The 17456-nt window shown below is 44.7% G+C and overlaps 1 protein-coding gene across 2 annotated transcripts in view; it reads right to left on the bottom strand.

Moving 5' to 3' along the window:
• The window catches only part of DUSP8 (dual specificity phosphatase 8), an 81237-nt gene that overhangs the window by 51777 nt on the left and 12004 nt on the right, over positions 1-17456 (bottom strand). The window contains exons 1-2 of one of the 2 annotated variants that reach the window (XM_083720630.1): positions 11399-11720; positions 9109-9513 (exon numbers count right to left, since the gene is read on the bottom strand). In XM_083720630.1, the coding sequence (XP_083576756.1) occupies positions 9109-9339 (231 nt within the window). In that variant the 5' untranslated portion in view covers positions 9340-9513; positions 11399-11720. Of the gene's footprint in view, positions 1-9108; positions 9514-11398; positions 11721-17456 lie in introns of those variants that run through there. The other variant, XM_083720629.1, reaches the window with a different exon arrangement.

Genomic DNA, 17456 nt, shown 5'->3' with positions numbered 1-17456 from the left:
TCATTGGCCTTTCTGACTTAAAAAAACAAACAAACAAACAACAACAACAATATATTTCCTGGCTTGTATTGGAAAATTTAATACAAGTGCCCTGCGTTTTTTAAAGATAACAGCAGACATTTATTCTTGTGACATAACCTAAGCACATCCAGCATGGCAAGCAAAATAATCCCTCCAGCCCTGGCCACAAGGACAAAGGTGACAGGAGAGTCACTCATGCGCAGTGTGCACTGCTGCCACAGGTGGGAGGATTCGCTACCAGGACAGGGCTGTTAGCAGCGAAGGAAACAACAGCTTTGGAAGCAGAATTATCCCACAGTAGGATTTAGTGTTCCTTCCACATGGGGAGCTTTGTTTTGGGCATTACTGACGGGTTGCTGAGCAACGGCAGATGGATGCGACACGGTTTATATCTTATTAAAGTTATAAGGTTTCAGGCAATAGAAATCCCAGACAAGCACTGGCAGCACAGAAGCAAGCCACATCGAGTAAACATGGTATTGCCTGGACTGAGTTCAGAACTGGGGAATAGCGGGAAGGGGTGTGGATGTTTCAAATACATTTTGGCTAAACGGGATTGCCTTTCCTTCAACTATAAAAGTGTTGAGTGACGGCTGACATGGATCTATATTTAAAAGCCTCAACTGTTAGTGCCTGCTTGCACAGGGTTCCCAACCCCTTTCTCTGCCCCCAGAATGCTTCCCTGACCAGACCTATGCAGTTTCCACTTGTCATAACCAAAGCCTCTCTTCCTTGTCTCCAGCTCAGGCTTCATCACCTACTACCTCGTCCCAACTTGTGAGAATGACAGAAGAGGCATGAAAAAGGGATGCACTTCTAAACAAACTTACCTGGGTTATACAATGCTGCGTCATCGGCTGAATGAGCCTGCAGCATCAAAGCAAAACCCACAATCAAATAATCAAGCTTAACTGCAGTGATGTGCAATATTTCTTAACTCAAGAGCCCCCTTGATTCTTCCTCATTCAAAAGGTTGCGATCCTAAGCGCATTTGCATGAAAATATAAATGCCATGGAAATCACCTTCCACATCAAGGACGTTTCAACCTGCAGAGTAACAAATCAATCCCTACATGGTTTGCCATGATAAAAGAATCCTAACCCCCCAAATGAAGGAAACGGATCTCAGCCCACAAATGTGATCATGCAAATTCGCCAACCCAGTAGCAAGGGACACAGACTAAGAGTGACATTCCAAACTAGAGAAGTCTCCTGTATCGTTACTGTGTGTATGGAGGGGTCCTTTGGGCAAAATGGCCTTAGCAAGCCATCTCCTTGAATGGGACCGCCTCCTCTTAAAACCGTGTTTATGGAAGACAATCTTACTCAGCTATGAGTGATCTCCAAAGAAGAAGTGAATGCCCCATTCACTTGCCCTCCTTCTGTGGGCTCAACCTGCATATTGGTCCAGAGGGTGAGGTAAGCAGAGGATGCTGCTCCTAATCCTGTCCCAACCTGCTCATTCAGAGAGGGAAGGTGAAAAGTTAGCCATAGCAAGGAGGGGCAATACCAGGGCCAGAAGTTAGTGCCAGGCACAATGCAGAGGCCTTGGCATGAGCAACAGATTGCAGAGTCTTGATGCCAGCCTTGGCTACAGGGAAGGGCATATTTCCCCAATGCATTTTCCCCATCACATTACTGGAATGACAATTGCTGGGAGGTGAGGCAACACACACAGCACATTATCTTCCTTCTCTTAAACCATAAAGAAACAGGAGACCTTGTAGAGCCTGGAGCTGACAACTCCCAAGGCTGCAATCCTAAATCTCAAGTAAGTCACAATGAACTCACAGGAACCTGATCCTGGGAAAGCATGTCCACGTCTGGCCTGCGCACATGTGTAAAAACATAACCTTCCTGTCTCACATACCAACCCAAATTATATAGGCCATACGGATCTCCTCTTACTCTTTCCATTCCCTACAGTTGCGAACTGGGAGGAGGGCCTGTCTTTATGGTCAGCACCTGACTGTTTTAGAAGCGATAATAAAATACTACTAGTACTAGATAAACATAATTTACCCAAAAGGGAGGAATTTGGGAGGACCTCTGGCTGCCTCCCAGCACACACACACACAATTTTAAATTCTGTCAGCAGGAAACCAAAAAGGAGGGCAGGAGCTTGTCAGGAAGAATAATGGGGTAGGACAATTGTGCCTATGATGTCACCCTTCCTGCCATCTGCTACTCAGCAGCAGCTCCACTCACCCCCTGCCCCCCTCCCCCATTAGAAACAAAAAGACCCCACATAATAAACATGAGGGTAATTCACAACACTGCTGCCCTCCACGTGTCCATCCTCATCTCAGGAGAGTTTGAAGAAGCATCACCGGTTAGAAAAGAAGGCCAAAACTCACAATTTAAACATAATTGGTTTGGGGTTTTTTACTGTCCCAAAAATAGTGGCCCTGGGTTGCAGGCAAGCAATCGAGGCATGTAGTAGGGATCTGCCCTGCTCTCAGATTCTTCTGACTCAACGCTTCAAGTAAATATACTATCTGAACTATGCTTAAGGAGGCTCCCATCGACCTGCCAGAAGCCACACATGGGACTGACTCAGGGGCTGCAAGTTAAAGGAGGAGGTTGCAACTTCATGAATGGACTGGCAGTCCTCCAAAGTTTCTCCTCCCTGACCACAAGGAAAGCAAACACATATTCAATTAATATTGTTTTTTTTAAAAAAAGCTAAAGAACAACTAGTTGTATTTCATGCAGTTGTTACATGAGCAACTGAGAAGATAAGGGTACAACAGTCAACATCCTGAAAGGGATTTGCTTCTCTCTCTCTCTCTCTCTCTCTCTCTCTCTCTCTCTCTCTCTGCTATCTCTGAACTTACCTCTAACAACAACTAAAGCCCCTTAGTCCCAGAACCCCAAAGGCTTACAGCTATAATTTACGCATGACCTTTATTACAAGCATCTTGACAACATATAAGATCTGTCTGGGCACTTACCCCTTGCGTGGTTACAGCTGCATAAGGAGATCAAGGGTATGCTTCTGACTCTGCGCCCTATCCTGGCTGAATGCCCCGACTGCTGTCCATGCGCTGAGGGTAAGGTCTCAGGAAAGGGGCCTACTCTATGCATGGGGGCTCCCTGGTGGACTTAGAACCCTGATAGCACAGGGTTCTAGATCATGGAGGTGGGGTGCCTATGTGTGTAGAGCAGGCTCCTCTCTTTTGATCTTTGGCCACTATGTGTGGACAGCAGGGTGATGGTGAGGGTATGGCCAGGTTCAGGAGGCCAGCATAGGAGAGCCAGAGAGCTGCTGCATGGCATTTCTAGCCATCAGGAGGTAAAGCTTCGCTATCCTGCACAGCTCCTAGTCTATGCTCATGACCAGAAGCAGCAGAACATGGAAAACAAGCAGTGCATGCAAATTTGCTAGATATGCATAATTTATTGCTGCTGCAGAATTCAATTTTTTTTTTTACAACTGAACCTGGGTCACTTTGGCACAGAATCCTGTTCTGTGCATGTGAAGTTTATTTATTTATGTCACTTAAATTTATATCCCACCTTTACTCCAAGGGGCTCAAGGTGGCATACATGGTATTCTCCCCTAGTTTCTACTCACAACAGCCCTGTGAGGTAGGCTAGGCTGAAAGACAGTGACTGAACCAAGGTCACCCAGTGAGCTTCATGGCCAGGTAACAACTTGAACCCTGGTCTCCCAAGTCCTATTTTAACCACTATACAACACACTGACTGTAAGTTGACAGTAAACTGGCCATAAAAAGGTAAAGGTAAAGGTACCCCTGACCCTTAGGTCCAGTCATGGATGACTCCGGGGTTGGCAGCTCATCTCACTCTATAGGCCAGGGGAGCTGGAGTTCGTCCGCAGACAGCTTCCGGGTCATGTGGCCAGCATGACTAAGCCGCTTCTGGCAAACCAGAGCAGCACACGGAAACGCCGTTTTCCTTCCCGCTGGAGCGGTACCTATTTATCTACTTGCACTTTGATGTGCTATCGAACTGCTAGCTTGGCAGAAGCTGGGACCGAACAACGGAAGCTCACCCCTTCACGGGGTTTCAAAACTGGTCATACTACTGTGAATAATGTGGTGTGTTAACAGAGTCCTACATAATATGTTTTATTAATTGTATAATTCTATGCAGACATACAAGTCAGTAGACCCCATTGAATACAATGACACTTACATCAGAGCAAATATGCAAACAATATGTTGTTACAGGGCCAGGATTGCTTCCTTTTAGACAGAGTTGCTATGTCCTTGACAGAAGGATACAGTGCCTAAATCAGATGTAATGTATATAGTGTTTAATGTGAGACTAGAGAGACCTGGGTTCAAATCCCTTTCTCAAGCTCTTGAAGAATGAAGTTCACTTGGTAAGTCTTGCCACTCTCAGCCTAACCCACCTCAGAGATTCATTGCAAGAACAACATACATGGATAGCTCAATGTATTCGCCTTTGCTGGAATGTGACAAAATAAACAAATCCTATAGCAGAAATCTCCACCTGGAATTGCCTCATTTCCCAAGAGAGACAATTAACTAGCACCCAAAATCTCACAAGGCATTCTTCCTTTGCTGTCACCTCTTCTCCAAATCTTGCAAACCCCCCCCCCAAACCCCAACCATGCAAAATTGCTCACACCACTTTCAACAGATCACCAAACACATATAGCTAGGAACTTGCTGCTGATACATGATTTACATCTTCAATGTACCTTCTCGTTAATGCCCTTTTGTTGAAATCAATGGAATTTAGGCACAGGTTTCAGGTATCTTGACTGACTCCCATTGAAAGCAATGGTGGGTATTCCATTGAATATTTTTTTCATATGATGTATAATTACTTTGTAAATGTTGCTCTCACATGATATGATGACTGCCAGACAGCTTTAAAAAGGATTCAGAAAGGATAGGGCTAAGAGTCTCTGAAGCAGAGTAAATTATGCAAGAATAAGCAAAATAAGCAAATTTGTCAGATTGGGATAGTTTGTTCAGGCTGCAGAATTTATCTACGAATCAAACACTGTATATGCATATCTACACATGATGATCAACAATACAACAGATGCAGTACTATTATTTACATTGAGAAATCTAGCATGATGAATACAAAAGACCTGTGCAAGTTTTTGATTACATCATTTGAATCAATGTTTTGTTCCTGTGAAAGTCACCATGAAAATTCCCCCAAGTTCCTTTACTGTTGCATTTTAACTCCAGTTCTTTCCCCTATAGATATTCATATTTGCTATTTTAGTAGTTATATGAAATCAAAACCTGTAAACTGCAGCATTTGAAAACCAAACCATAAAGCAAAAACAGAAATATTTTTAAATTAAAAAAAATGCCTTTCAACTCAACTTATTTTTTCTTAAACCATCTAATTAAAAATTTTAACTGGCAAAAATAATTTCTGGCGAGAAGATTTAGGGCCAAATTCTATAGATGAGATAGCCACCACACAGTTAGCAATTGTGTGAATGGATATTTTAAAATAAATGGCAGCTTTGGGAGGCCCAATCTGGATCAGGGCACTGGCATGAGGTATAGGAGAGGTGTTGTTTTGCACAGTGGTCCTGATTTAAATCAGGCCCCCTACTCCAACTCTTCACCTTTGGAGAGCAGGGAGAGAAGAAGCTTGCATTCATTCCGCAATCACCAACTAATTGTCTGGGTGTTTGGACCACCCTCCACTAAAAAATAAAAGCAAGATCAAACTTCTACACGTATGTAACCCAAAATCTGACTCCCAAAGAGACCAGTTCTTCAACATGCATGAAGCATCTAAATGAAGAAATGTGTGTAACTTTAGCTTATCATACCATTTTTTCTGCCTTTCTACAATGATCACTAAAAATCCAATTCAACATATACCTTTGACCAGGTCACATGCACATTGAAAGCCTATCATGTGTAATCAAAAGAGCTCCAAACCTGTTGTAGGTTTGTTTGGGGTTTGGGGGTTTTTAAGTGCAGAGCTAAGGTTCTCAGGACACTGCCCATGCTTATGTGGTACCTGCATGGAATACAGAATCATGGAATACAGGTATGTCTGCAGATGCCTTCTGAGCTGTCTCATTTGAGAGCAGCTCCTTAACTCATTTCTTGCTCTCCTTGCAACAGTTACCAGATGGCAAGTCAATTTCCCTGTACTGTACAGTATTTGGGAATAGCTAGCAAGTTATTCTAGGTCAAGAAGCTCTCTCAGAATTGTGTTTAGCTTTTAAGCACGGCAGCAGTGACAGACACACACCCCCTCACCCCTCCAGCTCCCTAAGCAGTTAAGAACAAAAAGAGATAATGCTGTATATTATCCAGTGTTCTTCGTAGTGCTTTAAAAAGCCATTCAGGAACCATTCTCTGTAACCTTCCCTTGAAGCGTCAGTAAAGCAGACTGGAGGCAAGAAGTATTTTTTCCCCCTCACACACTCCACGCTCCCCACATCCAAGCAGGGGTGATGTCACTGCCAGCCAATTGCAATGAGCCGTGTGCACACATGCAAGGGGAGGAGGGAGATTATGAGGACTCCACAGATGGCTCCAGCTGGGCCTAGCATTTGATTAATCGCTTGAATTACCATTCTTTGCTACAAAATAATAAAATGGGGGAAGGGAAAGCAAGAACAAACACTGAAAAGCAATCCAGCTGCTGAGGGCTACCCACAAATAGAGAGCCGGAGGGGAGGGTCTATTGTGAAAGGATGGCTGCTGAACTGAATAGACTGTACCTGGGCTCTTCGGAAGAAGGGCAGCAGGCTGTGTGGGAGGCAACAAGGTCTATACGCCATGAGATAAAAGCTTGCCTCCTTGCTTTTCTGTTTTGTAAGGCTGGTAGCAAGGATTTAAAACCCAGCATGTCAAAAAGAGCGAGGCATACCTGACAAGGGTTGCCAGACTTTCTTTGTTGTTGCTGTTAGCTGTGCTCTTCGGCCTGACATGCAGCTTAACCTGCTTAATTTCTGCATGCCAATGGCAAATAAGCATGACCGATATAAAAGATGCTGGCAACCAGAAGCCTGCAATACAACACACACTTACCTGTGAGAAAAGCCTACTGAATGCAGAGGGATTTGCTGTCACATAAGTGTGTATACAGTGTACCTTGGGTTACATATGCTTCAGGTTACATACACTTCAGGTTACAGACTCCGCTAACCCAGAAATAGTACCTCAGGTTAAGAACTTTGCTTCAGGATGAGAACAGAAATCGTGCTCTGGCGGCGCAGCAGCAGCAGAAGGCCCCATTAGCCATTAGCTAAAGTGGGGCTTCAGGTTAAGAAGTTTCAGGTTAAGAACAGACTTCTGGAATGAATTAAGTACTTAACCTGAGGTACCACTGTACTTCCTTGGGGGTAAGCACCATTGAGACTAAATTCCCTGGGTGGAGCAAAACCACCTATTTTTATAAAATTTCCTTCCTTTACCCTTTCACCTGGCTCCTCCTCGGCTGTATGAATAAGCATCCCAGCTTGCCTTTGCTATAGGGCAGCATGGCGAAGCCTTGCACTTACAGCTATTTTTAGATCTCATAGTGCAGCTGCACAGCCTGCTTCAGCCTATTCTGCTCTTCTACTGGACCACACGGCTGGTTGGCTATGATGAACATGGGGATATTCAGTGGGAAACGTATGCCTCATTTCACAGGGTACTATCTGCACACCTGATTGTGAAATCAGGTGTTCCTTATGGGGGACATAGGCAGTTCCCTTCTGGGTGTGCTCTATTACATCAGAAGGAAACCTTAGTGTTGGGCACTTATGCCCTTCACACCCAAGGTGAAGGAGGCTGCATGCCAGCCCCATGCAGCATAGCACAACAAAAATTGTTAGTAAAAAGGCAAAGTAGCACACAATTTGCTCTGCATGCAATTATTTTCATTGACATAAATCCTACTTCAAAGGATTATCCCTGCTAACCCATGGCTCTTGAGGATAGATTATGCATCAGGCAACTGAGTTCAGAGAGACACAGAACTAGGTTCGATGAATGAATAGAGGAAACACTGCCTGTATTACAGACACTCTGAGGTTTCTTCCACACACAAATATTTTTAATGATGTGGAGTTTGGTGTGTTTTTTTAGTGATCCTCTGGAAACAAAATTAAAACAGAGTCAAGCACTAAAATAGCACTATATTATCAGGCAATGTGCTATTTCACGGCCAAGAGCCTTTCACAATGTTTACTTAATAGTAAGCCCTATTCAGCAAAGGTCTCTTTTCAATGTTAATTAAAAACTTCCTGTTTGCAGGTTCAGCCTGTTTTATTGCTGACCATTGAGTATCCTGGGGATTAATGATGAACAGCCCTCTAATCACCCCTTGAACAGCCTCTCTTCATTGTTCCTTATTGTAATTTTCTGTTTTCATGAGGGGTTAATTATATTTTCTCTTATTCCCCGCTCTGGTTTCATTTTTATACAGCAAAGCAAAAAAAGTAGGTACTTTCAGAGAAAAGAGCTTGTGTAGAACCAATCTTAAAACACTTTTGCATTGCCAATGAATATATGTAGCAATCAGAACTGCAAGCAGCATTCTCAGTGTTTGTGCAGCCTTATATGTTAGTTAATACTATGCTTGTGTTAACTCTATTTGGTCCCCACTATGTCCAAAACAGTTTTGGTCTAAAGGCAGAACTACACATTTTGTGTAATCCCAGTATTCTCTTAGAGTATGAATTTTGTGTGGGGTTTTTTTACCACAATGGAATTGGGAATTATGCAGCCATGACGGAAGCAGAAGACTAGCAATGGAGGAGAGCAGTTTCTTAACCCTTTCTGACTCATACTCATATTTCTCCAATAAGGATAAAAGCATCTGGTGTGGGGGCAACTTTCAGAAGAAAAACAGCACATGGGGAGAGGATTAAAAAGCTCCTCTTTGCTGGTTCTGCACTGGCCTTCCTTCTGAACTGCAACCTGGGCTGCTGCATATTTGTAAATGAAAAGGTCTCTAATAGGACCACTAGGTAGCCTAAGTCCCAACTTAATACAACAGCATTAGCAGATCATTTATTGCATTGCTTCATATGTCAACTGCCCTTTGAGGCTAGACAGGAGCACTGAGTCACAGCAGGACTGAAGGGTGACCAAGGGCACCAAGCTTAAGTACCTTGATATTGGAGGCTGGCTGGATGAGCTCTGTGATGGATACTTTGTCTTGCTGAAGCCTTCTCTTGACCAGCTTGGAGCAGCAGATGTTGACGGAGCTGAGGACATGCCATGAGTTGTACTCCACAAAGGAGCGGCTGTCAATGACCAGCATGCTTTCGGACCCGCTCCTCAAGAGGCTGGCAAGCTTCTTGGGATCCATCACTTTGCGTGGAAGTCTGTCCCCAGCCATGGTAGACTTGTCCCTTCCGCAGCAAGTGGGAGAAGGGAAGGAATGCCCAGGGCAGGGGAAACCAGCTCAGATCTCCCAGAAGCGAAAGGGGCAGGGGGGAGGGGGAGGCAGCTTGAAAACAGCCAATTTTTGCCACGTTGCTAAGGCCCTGTATAGCAAGTCATTGTGCCAAACCTGTTGAGAAGTACAGAGACAGACAGACAGACAGACAGACAGAGAAAAGAGAAAGGTGGAAAATGTAGTCAGATGCTGTAAGTATCATATACCAAACTGGTACTGTTTTGCTCTTCTCTAGCTTAGACATATTTAGGTGAGACGCGGGTGGCACTGTGGTCTAAACCACAGAGCCTAGGGTTTGCCAATCGGAAGGTCGGCGGTTTGAATCCCCGCAATGGGGTGAGTTCCCATTGCTCTGTCCCAGCTCCTGCCAACCTAGCAGTTCAAAAGCACGTCAAGTGCAAGTAGATAAATAGGTACCACTCCAGCGGGAAGGTAAACGGTGTTTCTGTGCTCTGCTCTGGTTCGCCAGAAGTGGCTTAGTCATTCTGGCCACATGACCCAGAAGCTGTCTGCGTACAAATGCCGGCTCCCTCGGCCTATAGAGCAAGATTAGCGCACAACCCCAGAGTCGTCCGCAACTGGACCTTACGGTCAGGGGTACCTTTACCTAGCTTAGGTTTGACAAAAGCTACATAGAGTTCTATAACAGAGGTGGCTCCTCCAGATGTTGCTGAACTACAGTTTCCATCATTCCTGACCATTGGCATCGTTGACTGCGGATGATGGAAGCTGCGAGTCAAAAAACATCTGAAGAGCCATATGTTTCCCATCCCTTTTAAAGCAGGCACCACAGTACATTGAATGGCTTAATGGATCAGCCATCCAGAGAAAGAAAACCCTGAAATTATAGATGGCAGCCTGGAAATGATACAGCCTGGGGCTTTTGACTACGCATCAGTGTATCATCACGCACAACTAAAGAAAAAGAAAAAACACCTCAACTTTTCTGGATGATCTTCAATCCCACTCTGTTCTGTGTAGACAAAGGGTTCTCAAAGTATGTTCCAGGGAGCCGGGAGCCTGGGATTCCTCTACACCAAAGGGCACCTGTGGCCTTCCAGATGCTATTGTACTCCAGTTCCCATGACTCCCAGGTAGCAGAGTTAATTATCAGGGATGTTGGGAGCTGTAGTTCAACACCATCTGGAGGACCACAGATTATCTCCCCTTCTCTAAACCCATCATGAGCCATTCAAAAAGAAAGTTTGTAATGGTGAAGCTACCAAAGAAAGCACGCTCACCGTTATGGATCAAACCCTGTAATCCGTAGCTGTAAGTCAACATGCTCTAGATCACGCTATTAATTCACATGCAAAAGGTACAAGACCCAGCAGGCATGGCCACCATATGCTCTGGACTAGAGAGCAATGTGCTATGGTTTCTCAGCAGACAACTCACTGTTGAGAAGGGGTCCCTGCTAGTAGAAACTTTGAAAACCACAGGCTGGGGGACGTACCGTTTAAGTTTACACTGGAAGAGATACTAATTTGTACCCCTATTTTGCATATAAAGGTTATACTGGGGTGGGGGAGAATAAAACAGAGGCGGGTATACAGAAATTTCTCACTTCATAGTGAGATTTCTCTGTAAAGAAATCAGTATCTGTATTCACCCTTATAACTTAAATCTAGCACGTTGCAACTAACCACTTGAAAGTCTTACCTGGTGTGGCTTAATTTGCCAATTATTTAGAAAACCATCACAAAAAGTAAACCATTTCCAGCTCATCATTTAAACAAGTTAAAAGAGAAGAAAACACATTTTCTGCTTTCTTTACATTTCTGATCAATTCCCACACTCCCTATGATTTGTTTTTTTAAAAGACAAAAAACAAAACAAAACTGCAGGCCCAGTTTGTAATCCAATCAGCATTGATCCCATTTGAACCTTCCTCCTTCCATATTTACCTCGGACTTAAGGCTTAAGAGTAAGTCCCACTGAATTTAATAGAGCTTATTCCTGTGCAGACATGCATAGGATTTTGTTCTGATTTACTCACAGTCTGCTCTGCCTGAAGATGCTGAATTGAAAACTCTGTCTATGTACATTGATTCAAGGGGACGATGGCCCAGTAATCCTTAAATCATGGAGAGCATAGTATTGTCTTCATTTTTTCCTTGTAGAAGAAACATTGAAAACTATACTAGAAGCCAAGGCAAGAAAATAAACTCTTTCTGCTTAAATCTTTTCCCATGCCCCAACTCCTCAGTATTCATTATTTATTTATCCATAGGTTTGGCCAAAGATACCAATTACAGCAGTTGCTTTGGCAGTTGGCTGGCATACAACCCCTCTGCACCATCAGGTTCAGTTCAATGTGTATATATATATATATATATATTCTCTCTCTCTCTCTCTCTCTCTCTCTCTCTCTCTCTCTCTCTCATGCTCCACAATTAGATTTTCTTTTGCACTTCAGGGCAGGCTTTTAAAACTGAAACAGCCCTAATTAAGAAGGGTCTGAGGGGGAAGGCAGAGGCTCCTGCTCCCGTTAAGGCCGTTATGACACACTTCATTATGCACTTTCCGCCTTGCTGAGGGTCCCCTGCTGTACCTGAGCTACAGAACTGAAGGTAATCAGAAAGGATGCAAATTAATTGGCTTTCTTCCCCTACATTCCTCTCCTGGTTTTAATGCATCTCTCTCCACTGGTAGGGGAAAGCTAGCTGCACATTTCTCTCCATTTCTCCAAATTCGAGCCAGGAGATTAATTGAAGCAGATAGACAAAGAGGCTCTCATTAAAGAGACAGAGATAATACAGACAAAAGGACGAGAGAAAGAGAGAGATCAGAATGAAATGGAGTGGTCCAATAGAGAAGGCTGGCCAAAGATTGAGGACAAGGTAACAAATGAAGTCCTTCCGCTCTCAAGGCTATGAAGAAGGACAAATGCCCAGGACTTTCAAAACACAATTCAAAAGAGGACCTAGAGATTTAAAAACAAAACTAAACTTTATCACAGCTGCTCAAAAAAACACAGTTTTCAGGTGCCTTGCATATGCTTAACTGTAGTGAAGAAATAAATCCATGTGAGGGTTGAATAGCAACTAAGCCAGCCTGTGCTCTGACCTTGCCTTCATTGATGAAAAAGGTTTGTGGTGGCCTGTGCCATAGCTCTGGCCCCCAAAGGCCCTTTCCATAAGGTCTGCCAGCCGCTTCCGGTTGGCCCTGCGCTCCCCCCACCTTGTTTCTCTCTCCTCTGCCCTTCCTGTCCTCTAGCAGCATAAGTACAAACTGAACTAAAGAACAGACAGAGAAAGGGAGACAACTGCAGGTAGGCAGGCAGGCCCCTCCTGGGCGAGGGCAGAGGCCCAGCCAGCCTGGAGCAACTTTCCACAGGGCACTCTAGTCACTGCACTCTGTGCTCAAGCCTCCAGCCCCATGGCTGTGCCCGATTCCTGCCACACTCTCTTCTCCCTTGTTTCCCCAGCCATGATCAAGCTGCAGCTGCAAGGAGAAAAGGAGAGAGAGATGCAAGCAGGCAAACATGGAACATGGAAAAGGTTTCTCTTAGGATGGCCAGCATAGGGGCAGGAGGGGGGGGGGTCTCAGAGCTGTCACGCTAGGAGAAGTGCCTGCTTGCCTCCAGCAATCCCCTGCCCTTCCTCTCTCCTGCCCCACTGGATCACAGCAAGGAGAGAAAGGGAGAGAAGGGCAAGCAGGCAGGTGTTTCTTGTCAGGGGTGCTGTGATTTCTGGATATTTCTCTCTCCCTAATTAGAGGAAGGATGCATGTAAACAGGGAGGGTGTGTGGAGGAATGTAAATGGGGGGGATGTGAAGGGATAGACAGACTGAGTGAAAGGGGAGGTGCGGATGAAGGAAGGGGAAAGACAAGGATGGAGAGAGGTGACAAAGAGATGGGCGCTCCTGCCCATTTTTGGTTCTTGCCCCCATCTATTTCCTGTTTGAGCCTCCTGTATGTGCCTTCCCCCAACCTCACTATTTTCTCCCAGGGGAATGTGGTCATTTACCTGCAAAAGACTATACAAAGCCAGCCCCAAGAAAGAAAGAAAAAGGACACGTCAAAAAAGCACAAAAGCAGTGAAAGCAAACTGAAAGTGGAAATCATGAGTTACAAGACATAGGAAATGCACACATCCCCAAATAAGGGGAAAGTGTTAACTTGAGAGGTGTTGGGTTGCACCCCCAGAGGAACTCCTCATCCCAGGAGCAATTGCCAGCAAAAACCATCCTAGTGAAGAAGTGAGTCAAAAGCAGGCCCACATCAAGGAGGATGCAGCCCATTAGCCATGTGTTAAGGCCTGCCACAGGTTCAATACACCTCTTGGAAAGGAAAGGAAAGGAAAAGGAGAGAGATTTGTCAACTACAACAGGATACGACTGGTTGGCTCAATTTGACTTGCGGGGGTCAGCCGCTGAGAAGAGTGGCAGCAACATGACTTCAACCAAGTTATTAAAAAACCCTCTTAATTATTAATTTTAAAATAACAAAATTTCCAGGGAAGAATCTGAAAATGTTTAGCCTATTTCTTTATCAGGCTGCCAAAGCAAAGGAAAACAATATCTTCTTGGGAACCAGCAGGGAGGGGGAAAATATTTGACTTGACTCTGGCACAGCTGAATTAAAAAATATAATTTAGTCTGATCCCACCCCCAATTTAATAAGCTAGCAAAATTTACAATTTTTCAAGCTGTGTGTTATTCATTGTCTCTCTCTCACAGCTTTTTAAAAATAATATTACCAGGAAGCACTACCTGGCCTTGGAAAAAGGATGTCTTCTGAGGTCCAGTTCAGATAGGAGGAGCCACTCATGGCATTGGTTCAAGTGTGTGCAGAGTCTGCTAATGGGCTCACAAAAAGTGGCTAAAAGTGACTTACAGAATAGTATAAACATTAAAACCAAATACTTAAAACCCCCAAAAGAGAATAGAAAACTAAAATCACATCCATTCATATAAGGGGCAAGTCTAAAACATCCTATCCCACTGGAGGACACAAATACCTAAAACTCTTCAAGTTAAGGACCAAAGGCCTTACATCACAAAAACTGTTAAACCAAATGCATAAGCTACCAACAAGAAAACAATCTTCTTGGCTATGTCTTGCCTCCACTGTCAGAGGCAGTGTGTCTCTGAACACCAGTTGGTGGGAATCACAAGTGGGGAATGTGCTGTTTTACTCAGGTCCTGCTTGCTGCTTTCCCATGGACATCAGTTTGGCCACTGTGAGAACAGGATAGTGGACAAGATGGGCCTTTGGCTTGACCCAGTAGGGTTTTCATGTTCTTAAGATACTAGTTAACACAAATAGACCTTCCTCATTAACCCAGCAACAGTTTTACAAACTTCAGAGGGGATTCATGTTAGCAAGCTGCAAATCTAGGCATTTTATGAAGATGAGGTAAAATTAAGGAATTAGGTATACCTTATTACCACAATACAATGACCACCAGGCTACTAATTCTTAAAGGTGGGGGAAGGTTAATATGATGCCCCTCTTTTATCAGAAGCCACTGTAATCTTCTTGAGTGCTCCTGAAGACCATTATCATAATCCTTTAATCCCACATCTCTCTTGAATGACTTTAGTGAGGAGATGGGCACAGGGTTAACCTGAATGAAAATATTAAAAGAGGAGGTGCAGTGCCAAGTTGCAGCTTTGGGACAAGACGGGCAGCTTAACATTGGTATTAGGGTAACTACAGGCTGCCTGAGGACAACATGCAGTTCCTGTAGTGAAGAGAGGAGAAGATACAGTAGAGGCATGCCAAGAGAGCACTAAGCTTCTTGAATGCAACTTCATGAATCCTTAGAGCAGTGTTTCCCAACCTTGTGCCTCCAGATGTTTTTGGCCTACAACTCCCATCATCCCTGACCACTGGTCTTGCTAGCTAGGGATGATGGGAGTTGTAGGCCAAAAACATCTGGAGGCACAAGGTTGGGAAACACTGCCTTAGAGAAGGGGGGGGGGCAAACTTTTTTTCAAAGAGGGTCAGATTTGATGAAGTGAACATGCGTGAGGGCCGACCAAAGTCACTGAGCTTTTTTTAGGATTGAAGTTTACCCCAAAAAAACAGTTGAGGTTTTTTTAGGATTGAAGTTGCTGGGCTTTTAAAAGGATTTTACCCCAGGACATATACTGCCGGATTGAATTGACCAACAGGCCCCATTAGGACTTTGGACATGCCTGCCTAGTCTAAAGCAGGCATGGCAAACTTCTGACCTATGTACCAAAATTTCCAGCCTATGTGTTCTTATTTTTCCCTAAGCCACGCTCGCCTGTCCACACCCAACACCGTACAAGACATCAGATGCGGTGCTAGTAAAACCATGGCTGAGAAAGAACAAATCAGAAACCTTAAAGTGTACTTCTAATAATTCCTTGACAAGCAGGGCTTGCATTCAGCACCTTTTAAATTGGGCACCAGATGCAAGCCATGCCCAAATGCAGCCAACTCCTTCCAAAGCAAAGTTTGCAATCAGCACCAAGGGGCTGAGGGACTTGAACGACTAGCCTGCTAGCTGACCACATCCTGTTCCCTAACCCTGATCCAGACCCATTCCAATCTGGTTTCAGGCCTAGCCATGGGACCCAATTGGTCTTGGTTGCCCCGATGGATGACCATTATCAAGAATGAGACAAGGGGAGTGTGAACTTGCCCCTTCTTCTCAGTCACTTGGTGGCTTTTGACACTATTGACCATGGTATCCTCCTGGATTAGCTCTGTGGGATGGGTATCAGGGGCACTGTGTAACAGTGGTTCCAGTCCTATCTGCTGGGCCAAGCACAGTCAGTAGCATTGGGACAGTGCTTTCTGGTCCCCAAGCAATTAAGCTATGGAGCACTACTTTATGCCCAGTGCTATTTGTGGCCATTAGGAGATTTAATACAAGCTACCAAAAATATGCTGGTGACACTCAGATCTATTTCTCTGTCTGAAGCAAGATGCCATGCAGGTCCTGGATGCATACCTGGATGGAGTGGTGGAATGAATGAGGGGAAACGAGCTAGAATCTTGGCAGGAAAAGCTCTGTGGGCGAGTGGTTTCTGTGTCTGAGAAGCTGGCCAACTGTCAGCCTTGAATGAAGTTACAGCCTCTTTGAAAGAGAAGACACACAATCTGGAGGTGCTCCTGCAACCAGCTACATTACTGGAGGCCCAGATAGCCTCTGCAGCCCCTTGACCAGTTTTGGCCAATGTAAGAGCTATGACCATTGCTGGACCAGGATTAGCTTTTCGTTCCAGTGTTGCTAACTACACAAATAAATTATTGCATGTACAGTACTGGACATGAGGCTCTTTTTGTAGCTGAAACTGGTTAGCACGGAATGCTGCAACACAATTGCAGGCACATTGCAATGTAGAATATGTGCTCCTCCATGGTGGAGCATGTGGAGGGGGGGGGTATCGTATGCCATTCAGGATCTACATCAGGGGTCAGCAAACGTTTTCAGCAGGGGGCCAGTCCACTGTCCCTCAGACCTTGTGGGGGGCAGACAATATTTGGGGGGGAATGAACAAACTCCTATGCCCCACAAATAACCCAGAGGTGCATTTTAAATAAAAGGACACATTCTACTCATGTAAAAACACGATGATATCTGGACTGTCCACGACCAGTCTGAGAAGGCAATTGGGCCTGGGCCTTAGTTTGCCTACCCATGATCTACATCTATTTGCATGTTCACACAGCCACCAAACACATAGTGAGATGGTCTGAGTGAATCCCCAGCTATTTTCTCCATACCCCATTTGTTTCTAGTCTGGCAAGTAAGAGGCCAGATATAGCCCTGGGGCTTCCAGCTGCTGTTTAGTGAATCTTCTGTAGCCACGCTTGGAGACAGGGCTGCCATTATGTAGGGAGCTACATGTAGCACTTGCTTCCTGGTACAGCAATTAAAGGGTAAAGGGTAACAGTGTGTGCAAGCCTTCAGAATAAAATATGTGCAGGGCAAGGGGTTGACAGAAAGTAATTCTTGGTTCAGTCTTCAGGCATGGCAGTTTATTATCTGCCGGAAGGATTACTAAGGCAAGTAACTGTCAGCTTAGAACCTGAAATGCTGGCAGGATGGCTTAAGCTGGGCAGCTACCTACA

The sequence above is a fragment of the Podarcis gaigeae genome, assembly GCF_964106915.1.
Source record: "Podarcis gaigeae genome assembly, chromosome: 1".
Classification (NCBI taxonomy): Eukaryota; Metazoa; Chordata; class Lepidosauria; order Squamata; family Lacertidae; genus Podarcis; species Podarcis gaigeae.
The sequence above is the reverse complement of the archived record's forward strand: the minus strand, read 5'-3'. Positions and strand labels throughout refer to the sequence as shown.